We start from the raw sequence: 19,077 nt of genomic DNA on the forward strand, positions 1-19,077 counted from the left end.
TTGTTGCCAGTAGAAACTCCATGCTAAGAAATTTACTATAAACCTCAAATGACACAAAATTAAAAAAAAAAAGATCGAAACAATAATATTCTGAAAATATTAAAAATTCCAACATTGATATTTTTAATTCAATTTGAAGTTTCAACTAAAAACCTAAAATATCTAGAAAATCGTCTCCGAAATTTGCGATCCGAAACTCTTATAACACAACCCGGAAAATTAGAGTTCACCATAGTAAAGAAAGCAATGAATTTATGTCTCCATATACCACGACACGTGTGGACACCTGACAATGTTTTACTTTTATAGCGCGGATGTGGTCCCATATTTTATCTACCGGTGTAAATAAACAAGAACGCGAATTCAGTGACAAACTTTTTGTCCGCCGCGTGTTGCCGCGGAATTCGAAGTGGCGGACTCCATAAAAAGAAAACGGAAAAACAAATATGAAAAGGGAGAAAAAAATTGACGCGAAAAAATGTTTCGTCCGGAAAAGTGATAGCGACTGTAAATTGAAAAGTGTCGTTTCGAGTTGGCGAGTCTTCGCTTTCTGACTTTGCGATGCATGTTGCTTTTCCTCCGCGAAATATACGAGCTTCCCGTCTGCGTTTTACCGCCAAAAATTCAAATGTACTCTATACAAAAACGAATGGAAGAAAGAATTTGAATGTTGTATGTACAACTTTATTTATAAATTTAACAACTACATCAATGTTTCGCAATCGGAATTACACGTGTATTAATTCTGACGTCAAAATTCAAGAATCAAGAACGTGGTCGCGTTCGCAATACATGTAAATTACAGGTATTGATTATGCAAGCATGTTTTCGTAATTGATCTTACCAGCATCAGTATAGAATTACGATGGCAACTTGGAATCTGTCAATAGATTATCCGATCGATTAGTTTGTTCGCTGGTTAACGAAACATTTGATGGACAAGATATTACAGAATTCTCCTTTGTCATTTTTATTTTTTGTATGATGGAACGGATATATCAATTATTTATGGAGAATTGCAAATCAGTGGAGCTATTTACAATTTAATTTGTTATGCTGAGAAAATTGAGAAATTCTATGTTGAAAAATTTGTAGAATGTGTGTGGTTTGTACGATACTGGAGTTTAAAAATTAAATAATATTGTAGTTAGTTTATTACAAAATTAATATAATACTATATTACATCTTGTGAAATCTCTATATTCTGAAATTTTTATAACCCAAAATACCTACGTCCTGAAGATCCTACGTCCCAAGATCTCTATGTCCTGAAATTTCTGTATTCCCAAATTTCTGTGTTCCCAAATTCTTATGTTCCAAAATTCTTATATCTCAAAATTTGTATATTCCAAAAGTTCTATGTCCCGAAATCCAATTGTCCCAAAATTGCTACGACCCAATATTCATATGTCCCAAAACTCCTACGTCCTAAAATTCATATGTCCCAAAATCCTTATGTCTCAAAACTCCTATGTCCCAAAATTCATATGTCCCAAAATTCCTACGTCCCAAAATTCTTATATCTCAAAATTTCTATATTCCAAAAGTTCTATGTCCCGAAATCCCATTGTCCCAAAATTGCTACGTCCCAAAATTCATATGTCCCAAAATCCATATGTCCCAAAACTCTTACGTCCCAAAATTCCTACGTCCCAAAATTCTTATATCTCAAAATTTCTATATTCCAAAAGTTCTATGTCCCGAAATCCCATTGTCCCAAAATTGCTACGTCCCAAAATTCATATGTCCCAAAATCCATATGTGCCAAAACTCTTACGTCTCAAAATTCCTACGTCCCAAAATTCTTATATCTCAAAATTTCTATATTCCAAAAGCTCTATGACCCAAAATCCCATTGTCCCAAAATTGCTACGTCCCAATATTCATATGTCCCAAAATTCCTACGTCTCTAAATTCATATGCCCCAAAATTGATACGTCCCTGCATCCCTAAATCCCTATATCCTCAAATCCTCCTATAACCTTAACATTTTTTCAAATTTCCATTCTAAAAATTTATTTCTCACCAAAGTACTATAATAAAATATCAGTGTGCCTCACAGAAAATGCAAATGTAAAAATTTTATTATACCTTTTTGCTTTAATTGAAATGTGAAATACGAACATATGTAATTTATATTCTATTCAATTTCCTACGACTTCCTTCCGGATTGTGAATATTTATCGTGAAGTATAGGTGGATTTTCGGGACATAAATATTAACCTGGTAGATTTGAAAAGCAGCTGGTTAACTGGGATTCTACTTTATTGCACCCGTCGTGTAACACGAATTATTCACGGAACGTTTTCGGTGTCAAGCTCAGCTACGATGCAGCTGAGTTTAAATCAGTTTTTGCTCGGAAGAAAAGCGTTTTCAATTTGTGAATCTGAAACGACTTCTAACAATGCATATTTCATAATTGTGAACGAAATCTTGTGCGAGATTGAAGGTGCGTTTTAATAAACGTTATAAAGTTATTATTTTACAATGCTTCCTTCTTGGATGTAATTTGAGATTCTTTTGTGGAAGTTGATGAAATATTGAGTTACTCATTTTGTTCTTGAAGATGAATATATTTATGTATTTGATAGAATTAATTATGTGGTAAATGTTAGGTTGTGTCAAATAATTGAGTAGATGAAGAAATTCTCTTTTAATTTCATAGCAGAAAAGTTTTCAAAATAGCGATTGTGATACATCAAATTAAAGCTAAAAGTTCATAGAAAAGGACTACGTAAATGCTTTATGAGTTATTACGAGGTATAATGGCGGATTGTTGGTTAGAATCAAATAATGTCAGAATTTAAAATTCAGATAAACCTGATTTATGTCATCAAAATTTCATGACAGAAAAGTTTTTCAAAATAGCGATTGCGATAGCTCAATTTAAAGCTTAAATTATAAAGAAAAATACCGTGTAAATGCTTTATTAATTATCCTGATATAAAATGGCGGATTGTTGCTTAGAGTCAAATAATGACAGAATTTGAAATTGTGTTAAATCTGATTCATATCATCACAATTTCATGACAGAAAAGTTTTTCAAAATGGCGATTGTAATACATGAATTTAAAGCTTAAAATATAAAGGAAAAAACCGTTTAAACGCTTTATTAATTATCCAGACGTAAAATAGCGGATTGTTGCTTAGAGTCAAATAATGACAGAATTTAAGATTGAGTTAAACTTCATTTCTTTCATCAAAATTTCATGACATAAAAGTATCACTAAATATCACTTATAATATACCAATTTAAAGCTTAAAGTATCATGAAAATGAATATATGCATGCACCATTAATATTCCTACTACAAAATGGCTGAATTTTTATTTTAAGACATAACGAGTCAAATAACATCATCTGTATGATACGTTACACTTTTGTATTATATATGGACTGTTTTAGCAAGAAAGTAATAAAACCCATAAACTATGGATTTTCCATGGAAACAGGAGTGAAAAATTCCTCTATCATTTTAAGATACGTAGGTCACAAGATGGAGATATATGAGAAGTAAATAAAAGTAAGACATTCGTTAATGAAGAATTCCAGAAAATGAATTACTAAATTTATTTATTTGCTAGAAGAAAGAATCAGCTCACTTCTGTTGAAAATATCAATTAAATAGTCCTTGTCAAAGCTTAAACTTTAAAGTAACACGCCATAACTGCCATTTTATAATTCCTTTCTGTCAAGAAATCAAACTCGACCAACTCGCAACGCGAAATATTTAATATTTATTATCTCACGTAACAATTCCTATATCGAGCAAATAATTTCCAATATCAAAATTGTTATTAATTTCTCAAACACGAAACGTGCTTCTATTAATCTTGTATCAAGTAAAATTCAAGAAAATTGATAGAGAAACCTCGCCTCTATCAAAGGAAATCGCGATCAAACAGTGCTTTGGCACGATGCTCGATATAAAACAGATTGTTCCATGAATATTAAAGGGATGAGCGGGGCGATAAATTACCTGTTATACATGAGAACATCAGGCTTCCAAAGTCTGTGTGGCGGAATCCTAAGGTCTCGTACTCCTCCGTAATCCGACGTGTTCCATCGCATGTTCACATCATTCCATTCCTGTAATTGGAAACAATTTCAACTTTAACACTTCGCTAATCGATTGCAGGATGTTCCTAAGCCTTTCACTATGACATATGTGTCTTCCAAAAATAGAGTCATGTATGTAGATATGTAGGTCTGTTAAGATTGAATTGTGGATATTTCAAAATTACATATGATTTAGAATCATATGTGAACATTTCATAATCATATATGATTCAGAATCACATATGAAGAATAAGAGGATACAGATACGTTGAGAACCACATATGAACATGTCACGATCATACATATATGATTTAGAAGCATATATGAACACTTCAGAATCACATATGATTCAGAATCACATATGATTTATAATCACATATGAAGAATAAGAGGATACAGATACGTTAAGAACCACGTATGAACATTTGACAATCACATATGATTCTGAAATCAATCACATATAATTCACATATGATTGCATGTTTCACATATGTATACTGAAACATATATTTGAATGAACTATTTTCGAACTGCAAACTGTGTAGAATAAGCACAGTATTTTCTTTATTTCTGAACGTACTAACAATTAATATATGTAATAAAAAGTGATACAGTTACTTCACATATGTGACAATACTCATACGTTACACAGAAGTATTCAAGTTTGTATAACGTGACTTCGACATACAATATTGCTTCCGTTCCCGAACAGATCTCTAACCGTGCGGTATACATTACAAAGAATGGATTTCGTGAGAAAACTGAGAAGGTTCCGTATACCCTTCGGAAAGAAGACAAATGCATGCAATCTTGTCATTCGACCCACGGCACGACGTAAACGAATTTTCAAAGTGCATCGCTATGCAAAAGCAACCGAATCCAGAGCGAAAGTCGCGATACGAAAACTGACAGAGTTGCCCCCCATAGAAATGCCCCTTGATCCTTCGATTCACTCGCACGACGACGGGAAATCTTTTTCTACTTTCCGACTTCTACAATCAATCTTACGAAAGCCACTTCGACAACTGGTCGAATTCCTACGACAGTGCATTTGGAGATTCCAGAAATTTTCACTTTGAACGTCCAACTTTATCTGATTGCAATTACTGGGTTAGTACGGCGATTTTTACTTGGGTACTGATGGTATCGATGGGCTGAGAGGACATAGGAGCTATGGACACTATAATATTTCATTTAGGTCAAAAGCTGATACATTGTTTCTATGTTGGAATAATTCAAAGTTGCAGTAAATGCAGCGGTGGATTAATGAGGTGGTTAAGTGAACTCTAAACTCTATTATACAGGGTGTCTCACAATTAGTGTAAGTCCCTGAAATGGGGGGTAACTGACGTGATTCTGAATGAAATTTCCCTTTGTTGAAATGGGGTTTGAAGCTTCGTTTTTGAATTATTAAGGAAAAACACGGACCAATCAGAGCGCGAGGATTATTACGCGTTGGATCACTACGCGTTGGTTAACTACGCGTTAGATTACTACGCGTTAGATTTCTACGCTTAGAATTACCACGCGTTGCATTACTACGCGTTGGACTGCTACGCGTTGAATATCCACGCGCTGGATTACTACGCAATAGATATTCACACACCAGATTACTACGCGTTAGGTATCCACACGCCAGATTACTACGCGTCAGATTACTACGCATTAGATTCCTACGTTTAGAATTACCACGCGCTGCATTATTACGCGTTGAATATGCACGCGCTAGATTACTACGCGTCGGATATCCACACGCTGTATTACTACGCGTTATATTACTACGCGTTATATTACTACGCGTTGGATTACTACGCGTAAGATTACCACGCGTTGCATTACCACGCGTTGCATTACTACGCATTGGATTACCACGCGTTGGATAACTACGCGTTAGATTACTACGCGTTAGATTTCTACGCTTAGAATTACCACGCGTTGCATTACTACACGTTGAATTACTACGCATTGAATATCCACGCGCTGGATTACTACGCGTTAGATATCCACACGCCAGATTACTACGCGTGAGATTACCACGCATTAGATTCCTACGCTTAGAATTACCACGCGCTGCATTATTACGCGTTGAATTACTACGCGTTGAATTACTACGCATTGGATTACCAAGCGTTGGATAACTACGCGTTATCCGAAGCTGCCGCTCTCGCGTTTACGCATGCGTAACCCTCGCGCTCTGATTGGTCCGTGTTTTTACTTAATAATTCAAAAATGAAGATTCAAATCCCATTTTTACAAAGGGAAATCTTATTCAGAATCACGTCAGCTACATTTCATGGACCTACACTAATTATGAAACACCCTGTACAAAGATTTATCCTTGTTATCTAATATTATTTATTTGATCATTCTTGAAGATCATTCCTGATTATTATTTAACCAGAATCAACTACATTTAAAATATACTTTATTCTGAACACATAAGTTTGATGTTAATATTAAAAGAAATTGAATAATTGATGTTTTAGCAACGTTTTACTGAAGATATTATTAAAACTATCTTTGCTTTATTAACCAATAAAAACTTAGATACCGAGATTCCAGAAATGTTAATACGAAGCCGTTTGAATAAACCGAATTTTGCGAAAGTGTACTACGCCGATTACATCACACGTTTTAACTGGAAAGTATCGCTTATCTCGAGTTACAGTTAAGGTTTTATTGCACGTACACTGGTGCTGAGGTACAAAACAATGGAAAAGCACAACTGTGTGATAAAACCTTGCTGAGAAACTCTGTGATAAAAGAAGCCACGCGAACTGTATGTTGTAAGTGGATTTTGTTTTATCAACGAAGAACGAAAAAGGATATTTATGGAATAGCAGCTGGAATATAATGCATATGGAATTTACAAGAGGGAAATTAAAGAGCCAAAAATCTGGGACGTTTAACGCAATTACTTTTAACTGTGGAATGTTTTAGTTCTACTTAACGTTTATCGGAATTTATTGAGCAGTTTTTATTATTTAAATCATTGAACTATCGAATGCTATGTTATTTGGTTGTTAATATATTAAGTTTTCAAATTTATTCATTTTTATGAGATTTCTAGACTTTCAAATTCCTAGATTCTTAGATTTCTAGGTTTTAAGTTCTCAAATTTCCTAATTCCTCAGATTCCAAATTCCCCCAGGTTCCCAATTCCCCAGATTCCAAATTTTCCAAATTCTAAATTCCCCAAATTCCAAATTCCCCAAATTCTAAATTCTCCAAATTCCAAATTCCCCAAATTCCAAATTCTCCAGATTCCACATTCTCCAAGTTTCAAATTCCCCAGATTCCAAATTCTCCAAATTCCACATTCTCCAAGTTTCAAATTCCCCAGATTCCAAATTCTCCAAATTCTAAATTCCCCAAATTCCAAATTCTCCAAATTCCAAATTCTCCCAATTTCAAATTCCCTAAATTCCAAATTCCCCAAATTCCAAATGCCCCAAATTCCAAATTCCCCAAATTCCAAATTCCCCAAATTCCAAATTCTCCAGATTCCACATTCTCCAAATTTCAAATTCCCCAGATTCCAAATTCTCCAAATTCCACATTCTCCAAGTTTCAAATTCCCCAGATTCCAAATTCTCCAAATTCTAAATTCCCCAAATTCCAAATTCTCCCAATTTCAAATTCCCTAAATTCCAAATTCCCCAAATCCCTAATTCCCCATTCCCTAATTCTGCAAATTCCGAATTCCCCTAATTTCAATTTCCCCAAATCCCAAACTACCCAGATTCGAAATTCCCCAAGTTACAAATTCCCCAGATCCAAAATTCTCTAGATTCCAAACTCTCCAAATTCAAAATTTCCCAAATCCGAAATCCCTCGTTTTCAATAAAGTAACGTGATAGCCGCTTTGCTATCAACATAAACATGTTTATTCTACGCTAAAATTGCGCCTCCGACTCGCAGAAAATTGTTTTGTTCAAGGGATGAAAGTTTCGCCAGGTTGCTTTGGCATCTATTGATCCAAATTGTTTTTCATTGTATAATGAGTTGTTGTTGAAGTTTAACAAGGTTTGGTAGAGACGGTTAACAAGGATTGAAGACAAAAGCCGAGGTATTTTACCTGTTTTATACATCAGTTCCTTCCAAATGAGGAAATAACTATTTCAAGTCTGAATTAAATGGTCTGAGCGCCATTAATTACACGTAGTACAAGTTGATTACAATGTTCAATTAATTGAACGTGATACAAGTTTATTACACTGTTGAATCGATTAAATGCGACACGGGGTAATTATATTGTTCAATTAATCGAGCACAATACAAGTTAGACTGTTTAATCAGTTGAGCATGATATAAGTTAATTACATTTTTGAATCACTTGTAGGTAATATAAGTTCGTATCTCTTATCAGTTAATATGTTAATATCACTCATATCATAATCAATAGCATTATCAATAATCGATACCATTACGATCAATACTATTGTGGGTATTATAAGTATATTTAAAGCGATTGAAAGTATTGATTAAATAATTGAATGTAACCCAAGTCGATTATAGCGTTCGATCAAACGAACGTAAGCCACAAAATTTCATTGAAAGAACACAAAGTTTTATCCTATTCGGTGATACATTGTTTTTAGAGATGAAACATTGATCAAGGCGGTTATCGATCTTCAGCCTTAACCCAAGTGGGTAATCCTTCATTTCCAGGGATCATGATTTATTGTTCTTCTTGGCCATTGAAAAAGCTGGTTACAGTTCTCCGCAAGGATATACGTAAAGGATATCTGCCAGCACGTAATAAATCGTTTAAAGAAGAGCCTGAATAATAAAATGTACGAAGTTCGGGAGAAAAAGATTCTCGTTTAAATTACTAACATTAGATTGGAACTTTTCCTCGAAATTAGCTATTCCTTAAACCAAACTTATTTCTGCTATAAATATAATAGTTTCACTTTGATTTTTTTGATGGAAAGTTTTAGTTGATTTATTTGTGAAAATCAAAATTGTAAATTTAATAATTTTGCAACTCAGTCTACAAATTTTAAATATATCAAATTTGAATTATCCAAATTCCAAATTTCCCAGATTCCAAATTCCCCAAATTCAAAGTTCCCCAAATTCGAAATTCCCCAAATACCAAATTCCCCAAAACCCCAATTCCCCGAATCCTAAATTTCCCAAATTCCAAATTCCCCAGATTCCAAATTCCCCAAATTCCACATTCCCCAAATTCCAAATTAACCAAATTCCAAATTCCCCAAATTCCACATTCCCCAAATTCCACATTCCCCAAATTCCAAATTCCCCGAATCCCCAATTCCCCGAATTCCAAATTAACAAAATTCCACATTCCCCAAATTCCAAATTCCCCGAATCCCCAATTCCCCGAATTCCAAATTAACAAAATTCCACATTCCCCAAATCCCAAATTCCCCAAATCCCAAATTCCCCAAATCCCAAATTCCCCAAATCCCAAATTCCCCAAATCCCAAATTCCCCAAATCCCAAATTCCCCAAATCCCAAATTCCCCAAATCCCAAATTCCCCAAATCCCAAATTCCCCAAATCCCAAATTCCCCAAATCCCAAATTCCGCAAATCCCAAATCCCCCAAATCCCAAATTCCCCAAATCCCAAATTCCCCAAATTCCCCAAATCCCAAATTCCCCAAATTCCCCAAATCCCAAATTCCCCAAATTCCCCAAATCCCAAATTCCCCAAATCCCAAATTCCCCAAATCCCCTAAATCTCTAATTCCCCAAATCCCCAATTCCCCGAATCCCAAATTTCTTAGATTCCAAATTCCCCAAATTCCACATTTCCCAAATTCCAAATTCCCCAGATTCCAAATTCTCCAAATTCCGAATCCCCTAATTCATAATTCTCCAAATTCCAAATTTCAGATCCCCAAATCCCTAGATCCCTACATTTCCAGATCTCTAAATTTCTGGATTCCTCAATTCTTAAATCCCTAAATTTTTATATGTCTAAATTCCCAAATTCCTAGCACCACAAATAAAAATTTAAAGTACCTAAGTTTCACAAATATTAAAGTACCTAAATTCATTCATACTTAAATTTGAGAATTTGCAAGTTTAACACCATAAGATCAATTGCCTTAAAAAATTCAAAACGGGAATCCAAAATTAAATCCCGTACATTTAAAAATTTTGTAATTCCGCGAAGAGTAGAAATCTGAAGCAGCTAATTACAATTCGTGGAAGTTCCGAGAGCTACGCGGAAGGTCAGAATGAAATTTAAGCCGCGCCCATAACCCAGCTACAGAGTGCCATAAAATAACCGTAGGTCCTTTAATAATTCACCGGTATTTGCAGATAATACCAAAACGTATGTAAATGTCGTGCACCGATAAGGGAGTGTAGCGAAAGTGCGCGTAGCTACGAATTAGGCGATATAAATGCGGCGCGGCAAACGAAAATCCGTAGGTTTAATGATTTCCATGTCCAATTCCCCGTAGAAGATAATTCGGAACTTTACCTCTAATTTTCTGCCGTCCCGAAGAAATAGCACGTGTCCCGCCCTTGCAATATTCATAAACATAAAACCCAGTCACCCCCTCGGATTCAATTGAATTCATGCGACAGAGGTTCGGGCAGAAGTTGCTGCATTCGGGGCCACTGTCAATCGGCAGGCTGGGAATTAATTAAAACGGTTGACCGATTTTCCCGCGCTCAGAATCGTCGTAAGACGAGCACAGAAAGGAAAGCTAATCGAGTCCCGTAGGATTTCATTCGACGTTGCTTTAATCGAACCGGGAAAACGACCTTCCACGTCGCCTTACGTAACGAACGGTATTAGCGAGTAGACAAAATGGCTCCTCCGCGTTTCATTCATCATGGAATCCGTAACACTCCACTGACCATAGTTACATTATTATTTTGCACAACTGGAGGAGGTTAGAAATGTTGAAATATGTTTAAGTCTCCATGAGTGATTGCACATATCATTAATATATAATTATTTATCATAATTGTCACATTAAAATACGAAACGAACGTACGAGGTTAGGAACCTGACAAAATGGCTCCTTCGTATTTGATTCATCATGGCGGACTCCATAACCCTGGTCTGACTATAAATACATAATTATTTACTGCAATCATGCGTTAAAATACAAAATGAACGTAAGGAAGGTTAGGAACTTTATAAAATGGTGGCTCCATGTTCAGTTGTTTACGAATGAGTCTATAACCCTTGATGAACCATAAATATATAATTATTTAGCACAACTATGATTTAGAATACAAAATGGACGTAAGGGACGAGGTTAGGAACCTGACAAAATGGTTCCTCGGCATTTGATTCATCATGGCGGACTCCATAACCCTGGTCTGACTATAAATACATAATTATTTACTGCAATCAGACGTTAAAATACAAAATGAACGTAAGGAAGGTTAGGAAGTTTACAAAATGGTGGCTCCATGTTCAGTACTTTACGAATGAGTCTATAACCCTTGATGGACCATAAATATATAATTATTTAGCACAACTATGATTTAGAATACAAAATGGACGTAAGGGACGAGGTTAGGAACCTGACAAAATGGTTCCTCGGCATTTGATTCATCATGGCGGACTCCATAACCCTGGTCTGACTATAAATACATAATTATTTACTGCAATCAGACGTTAAAATACAAAATGAACGTAAGGAAGGTTAGGAACTTCACAAAATGGTGGCTCCATGTTCAGTTGTTTACGAATGAGTCTATAACCCTTGATGGACCATAAATATATAATTATTTAGCACAACTATGATTTAGAATACAAAATGGACATTTGTTTCGATCACTGTAGATATTAATAGGTTGCTTATCAAGAGTCATATGACACCTTCATGCAGACTTCAAATGTTTCTGGTCAAAATAAAGGGTACAGTTACATGAATTACCTGGTATTTAAACCACTTCTTGCAGTACCAGAGTCTGAGGTTCAACAAAGCAGAGTTGGAATGAAGAGTGCTTTAAACGAAGTGTTTTTGTGTTAGACCTAACTGTTTTATGAAGACCAGTGACCATTGCGGATTAATCAAACTTCAAGTTTATTTTATAAAAACATTCCTAAATATTTCAACCTGAAATTATTGTTACAATTTTAGATTATTTTTAGTCATTTTTACTTCAGGTTAAGATTTACATTATTTTAAGGTAACTGGACCACATTTTTATTTTTATTTTAAATAATCTGCAGCAGATATCATTTATTCACCTCACTTCTGTATCACGAAGCAAACATATTTTGAACATAAATTATTACATCTTGGAAATTTAGTAATATTGAAATAAAATAGGTAGTCTATATTCGAACCACATTCTAATTATATGTACGTGTATCGGCTATTAAACATTGTTGCACCCAGGTAGTATCGAATTTCGTTTATTTCCAGCGGAATTTGAATCTATGCGAGCTCTATTTCAACATAATGATGGCTCATATTTGGGCCACATCCTCATGATTGTTTTGTTCCTATTAACCAGAGGGCCGTAAACAATATGCTAAAAATCGATAATAACTGAAATTATCTCAATATTGTAGTAATGTTAGACTAATACTAATTATGACATAGTGCTAATAATAATAGTGTTAATGCTACACTGTTTTTAAGGTTCACTGAAGAATAACTTCAAATCTTGAACGCAGTCCTTAAAGTCCATCGAGAAATCCTGTATCAATTTTCTTCCAAAATGTTCTAAGTGTTGTACAGAAAATTTTTTGCATGTAATTCGGTTAATTTTCAGTAACGATTAAACATGTTCCGCGGTGGCACTCTGCAACACGACAATATTAAGTGGAAATAAAACAGGCTGAGAAACTGAGCACACGGTCTTCACTTTAGAAGGAAACTGGATCACTGGTTTCGCAACTAATTTTAAGTCTCCATTCTCTTCGCTGAAGGACGTAATTAGAGCGTTTCCCAAAGTTCGTCCAAAGGCGAAGAGCAGAAAGTAGAAGAGCAGACGATGAGGAGATTATGTTGAAATGTAAAGTCTGCAGAAGATGAGGGACGACGAAAAGATAGGTCAAATGTACAACTTCTGGTGTTTGATGATCGACTCGTTTTCGATAGTCGGAAAAAACCTCTTTCGCTCTTGACAAGTACATTAGGAAGTCGGCGTAGTCCTAGGGAAAAATTTGAGAAAATCTGCAGATTGGGGACTGATTTGAAGGCAATGATAAATAGGGCAAAATGTTCAGTTTTCAACAATTTTAAGGCGTGGAATTTTCGTTTGTTTTGAGATTTAGGGAGTTGGGAATTTGGAGATTTAGGGACTTGGGATTTGGAGATTTAGGGATTTAGGAATTTGGATATTTGAGAATTTAGGGGTTGGAGAAATTGGAGATTTGAGGATTTACGGATTTGGAGATTTAGGGATTTGAAGAATTAGGGATTTGGAGATTTAGGGAATTGGAAATTTAGGGATTGGGAGATTTGGGGATTTAGAGATTTTGAGATTAGTGATTTGAGGATTTGGAAAGTTAAGAATTTGTAGAGTTAGGAATTTGGAGATTTATGGAGTTAACAATTTAAAAATTTGAGAATTTTAGGATTTGGTGATTTAAGGATTTAGCAATCCAGGGATTTGGAAATTTAGAGATTTGACAACTTAGAGATTTGAAAATTTAGAAATCTGCAAATTTAGAGACAGATAGTTTGTAAATTTGCGTCTAAAGTCATTTGAAAACTTGAGAATTTAATAATTTAATAATTCAAATATGAATAAACTAAAAATATAGTCTCTCAGTATATTGCCTCCTCATACATAAAATCTCTTCAGCCACAAAAAATATCTCTCATCTAAATCAATTTTCATTGCAATTCAAATAACACTAACTAATATATTTACAGTTGAATTTCTCGAATTTCTCCATTTTGCACATGTGCATAAATAAATTGCTTCACCAAAATCCACAATATAATACCAAGCACCATCCTAAAATAACCTAACCTAAAAAAACAAAATTTCTCAGTAGACAATTACCCACCACAAGTCCTCGAGAAGATATGGGTTTTAATTAAGCTTTCGCTGGAAAAAAATGGAGTTGAATCGCTTAGCTCGCGAGTATTAAAATGGAGATTCGATGCCTTTTAATTACGATGGGTTCCATTCGCAGAAGAGCAACAAGATTAAGCATCGCTGCCGATGATTTCAATGCTTAACGATCAATCGACGCACGCATCGGCGCATAAAGCATAATTACACCAATAGGAAAATGAATATGTATGTTGTGCTTATCAAGAAGCGATGGTTAAACGATTCGTTTCCATGGACGCGTGTGTTACGGTTCTGTTGGCAAATTTCGCATGCTCCAGAAATCGGGATACGTTATTCCACTTGTTAGCAGTGATTTCATTTGTTAATCGTTCGTTTACGTTTCGCGTATTCACGTGATTCGACCAAATACAAACGTTTTCGAATGATATATGCGGATATCCGATAGAGATATGGATTTAATTTCGACAGATATTCGATGAAAATTGCTCTTTACCAACTACCTCGGATATTTTACTGATTGTTATGCGATTATCGCTTCTGGTAAGTTTCACTTTTAATATTCTCACGAATTTTTTATGCGTTCGACTCCTGGGTTGACAATGGCATTTTGGTAGTCATTTTAGCTACGAATGATTTGAACAAGTAGATGTCTCCGCACGCCATTGTAATACATAACCTATAATAACGAAACTAACAAGCATACAAACAAACAAATTTTTCAATTTGCTTAAGCTTCAGAAAAATGCATATTTTAAAATTGTTGAATATCAGAACTATTAATCAAAACAATACACTTCACAAAATTACATAAATGATGGATATGTGTCTCTACACATATGCAAGGTTATGTAACATAACTTCAAATAACAAACTAAGACAAATGCAAATAAATAAAATACTATTTGAATTTCCTTAAGCTTCAGAAATATCCAAATTAAAAAATCCTCAAATATCAAAACTATTAATAACAATACACTTCAAAAAGTTACTATAAATGAAGGATATGTGTCTTTGCACATATGCAAGGTTATGTAACATAACCTCAAATAACAAATTAAGACAAATGCAAATAAATAAAATACTATTCGAATTTCCGTAAGCTTCAGAAATATCCAAATTAAAAAATCCTCAAATATCAAAACTATTAATAACAATACACTTCAAAAAGTTACTATAAATGAAAGATATGTGTCTCTGCACATATGCAAGAATATGTAACATAACTTCAAATAACAAACTAAGACAAATGCAAATAAATAAAATACTATTCGAATTTCCTTAAGCTTCAGAAATATCCAAATTAAAAAATCCTCAAATATCAAAACTATTAATAACAATACACTTCAAAAAGTTACTATAAATGAAAGATATGTGTCTCTGCACATATGCAAGAATATGTAACATAACTTCAAATAACAAACTAAGACAAATGCAAATAAATAAAATGCTATTCGAATTTCCTTAAGCTTCAGAAATATCCAAATTAAAAAATCCTCAAATATCAAAACTATTAATAACAATACACTTCTAAAAGTTACTATAAATGAAGGATATGTGTCTTTGCACATATGCAAGGATATGTAACATAACCTCAAATAACAAACTAAGACAAATGCAAATAAATAAAATACTATTCGAATTTCCTTAAGCTTCAGAAATATCCAAATTAAAAAATCCTCAAATATCAAAACTATTAATAACAATACACTTCTAAAAGTTACTATAAATGAAGGATATGTGTCTTTGCACATATGCAAGGTTATGTAACATAACTTCAAATAACAAACTAAGACAAATGCAAATAAATAAAATACTATTCGAATTTCCATAAGTTTCAGAAAAATCCAAATTTTTAAATCGTTGAATACCAAAACTATTAAATTAAATAACACACATCAGAAAATTACGAAAAATAATAAATATGTGTCTCCGCGGATAACCTCACATAACCTAACGATTGTAAGCCAAATTCTACCACAAACGATATAATAAAATAACGAAAGAAGACGTACAATCAAGTAACCTTAAACAACGCGATCAACCTAAATCGCAAACTTCCTTAATATTCCCCGCCATTTGTATTATCCCTCGTAAAAACTTCTTAGAAAGCAATTAAAAAATAATTAAAACCCCGAGGTAATTTCATTATGTTCTGATCATAAGCGACAATGACCGTATTAAAGTTTCGGCCAGGTTTCTTCGAGTATTACAAACACACCATTATCACGTGCACGTACATGCGTGAAAATACTTTTAGCTTCTACGGTGTATACGTTTTTGTTTCGCTGGTGTGTGTGACTGTGTACAAAGAGAAAAAGGAAGCGAAAAATAGTGGTTCGTAAAACCGCTGAGTAACTCGGGACCAATATAAAGCACGTCAAAGTGAAATTGAGCACGGCACGTGGAGATGGGTTGTTTCACAGCCCCAAACTTTACAACACATCACGGTTGTATCTTGACGAACATCACCTGGATTTCCATCAATCGAACAACCTCCGTTTTGTATATCTTTTGTTAGATACTACACTTTTTAGGATTATACGTAAACTCCTTTCGTTCGATTCTTTCATTTTTAGTTGCTGTTCTACTTTTTATTTACTGAAAGATTTTTTACAATATTTATAATTAAAATGATACAAAATTTAATTTTAATTTTGATTTCAAACTTGACTTTAAAATTAGTAAATTATTTTATTTCATGAAATTTTTAATTTACATGTGCACATGTGTGATCAAAGCATTAGCTATCAAATTCATAGTTTACACATATGAGTATTTTATGCCTTCATAAAATTAAACGACATCAAAAATGACTGTCTAATAATTTAACTTTAACTTTGTCGTTAGTCAAACTTGACTCTAAAATTAGGTAATTATTTTATTTCATAAAATGTTTAATATATTACACATACACATGTGTGATCGACACATTAGCTATTAAATTCATGGTTCACACATATGAGTATTTTATGCCTTCATAAAATTAAACTACATCAAAAATGACTGTCTAACCATTCAACTTAAATTTTGTCTTTATACAAGCTTGATATTAAAATTAAATAATCAATCCACTTAATAAAATTCTTACTGTGTACACGTATGAACATATGTGACCGTATTGAATTCACGTGATGGTCGAGCTAAAACGTGATGGTACGAAGTAAAAAAGATGTAATAAAAGAGATCGTAATTAATTTGAGGGTAGAAAGTACGTAATACAGGTTGCTATTACCAATATTTATTCAGAGGGGCGTGTTTTCTTCAAACGGTTTGGCATCCGCAGAGAACCGAGCAAATATTCCTTATATAGGGTGGCACTTTGGGGTAAATTCAGGTCACACAAGCAATCGAGAGTGTATTAACTAGCTCTCAACGAGAATTGAGTTACGCCACGAGTTCGTGGTCTCTGATCGAAAGTCAGTGACGTATTGTAAACTGAAGGTGCAAAATTTCACCGCCCCTTCGACGTATAGAGATTCGCGTTAACGCACACCGGGGCAAACAGTCATTTGTAACTATCAACCCTCATTGCCAACCTACTTTACAATTCTACCGTTTCCACGCTGATTTTCTACAACCCTTGATCCTTCCATTTCGTCGAATTTCATTTGTCGTTTAAATTGATTACTTTGAATCGGGAATGACATTTTCAAGGTTAGGGATATAATTTTGTATTGTGATGTAAATTTTTAACTTTTACGATTATGTAAATAATTCTTAACAGAATTTATGACGTATAAAAACTATGTATCTACATGTGCGACAACTTTTGAATGTCTACATGTGTGACAATTTTTGAATATCCACATATGTGACAATTTTTGAATATCCACATGTGTGACAATGTTTGAATATCCACATATGTGAGAATCCTTGACAAATTTTTAAGTAAATGTACCTAACATTAAACATCAATTTTAATGCAAATTTTTGTAAAAAATTTACAACAAAATACTAAGATATTTTTAAGAAATATTTTTCAGTCGAATGATTTTAAAAAGGGAGACTTTGCATACTTTCATATCTATTTATTTTTAAAGAGGTTGTTGGATGAATGAAATAGATGTATTGTCACTAAATATTTTAATAATCGTTAAAATTAAGTGGACAATGTTAATCTTGAATTTTAATAAATTAAATACGAGTACGCTTGTAATATTAAAATATGCAGGAGTATGTTGGATGTCACACATATGTGTCACACATGTATTTCACGAAGTTCGATACTTGACTGCTTGAACATATTAAACTTGCAGTAGTCAATTAATTACGACACAAGAGAACAAATTGAATGAAATTCTTATTAAATTTGAATAAAAATTTAACAGTAATTTAAGTGAATTTAATTGAAGTTACAAACTGCATTAAAATTTACGTTATTACTATGAGCTTCAAACGATTAAAAAACAAATGTTACGTCTAAGAATTCTTGAATTCTGTTAATGAATATATGAACACATGATTTGCAGCTACTTATAATAAAAATTTAACGAAAAATGATTGCAGGTATCAAAGTGATACGATAGAACGTGGATGAGAGGTTTTGCGTGTCGAGTGTACAACACATTAGAAAACCACCTAATTCGATTTTCTTGAAAGCTTCTTTAATATGCTTTCCATTAGAGCTGGCTGAGTTTTTACTTAATATTATTCTCGCAGGAGTAACGAGATACATCAATCAGCCCTTAAAACGAGATGAGGAAAAAGGACTCCCAGTATTTGAATCTGTATTAGTATATTCACGGTGCTGCATATTGATATCAGCAAAAATAATTTCAATTCAAATAATATACTGCTTTAAGAAGAATTACGTGTCTTTTCCACAGTAAATATTTTAATAAAGTTAAAGTTCTGTTTAGTAGATGCAGCGAATATTTGTGGAAATTTGTAATCCGTAAAATTTGTTGATATGTCAATTTTTAATGATACATAAATATTTCATGAATGATAATATTGATTGCTAATTGATACAAGAGGTATCAGGAAGATTTAGAGGGTTGTAAATATTTAGTAGACATTCAGATTAATTTATAAAT

At 33.6% G+C, this 19,077-nt stretch overlaps 1 protein-coding gene across 3 annotated transcripts in view; it reads right to left on the reverse strand.

The window, feature by feature from the left end:
• nAChRa7 (nicotinic acetylcholine receptor alpha7 subunit) overlaps positions 1-19,077 on the reverse strand; it is a 317,950-nt gene that overhangs the window by 69,403 nt on the left and 229,470 nt on the right. For all 3 annotated transcript variants that reach the window (XM_076535177.1, XM_076535178.1, XM_076535179.1), the window contains one exon: positions 3,980-4,089. In XM_076535177.1, the coding sequence (XP_076391292.1) occupies positions 3,980-4,089 (110 nt within the window). The remainder of the gene's footprint in view (positions 1-3,979; positions 4,090-19,077) is intronic.

This window comes from Megachile rotundata, chromosome 8 (assembly GCF_050947335.1).
Source record: "Megachile rotundata isolate GNS110a chromosome 8, iyMegRotu1, whole genome shotgun sequence".
Taxonomy (NCBI): domain Eukaryota; kingdom Metazoa; phylum Arthropoda; class Insecta; order Hymenoptera; family Megachilidae; genus Megachile; species Megachile rotundata.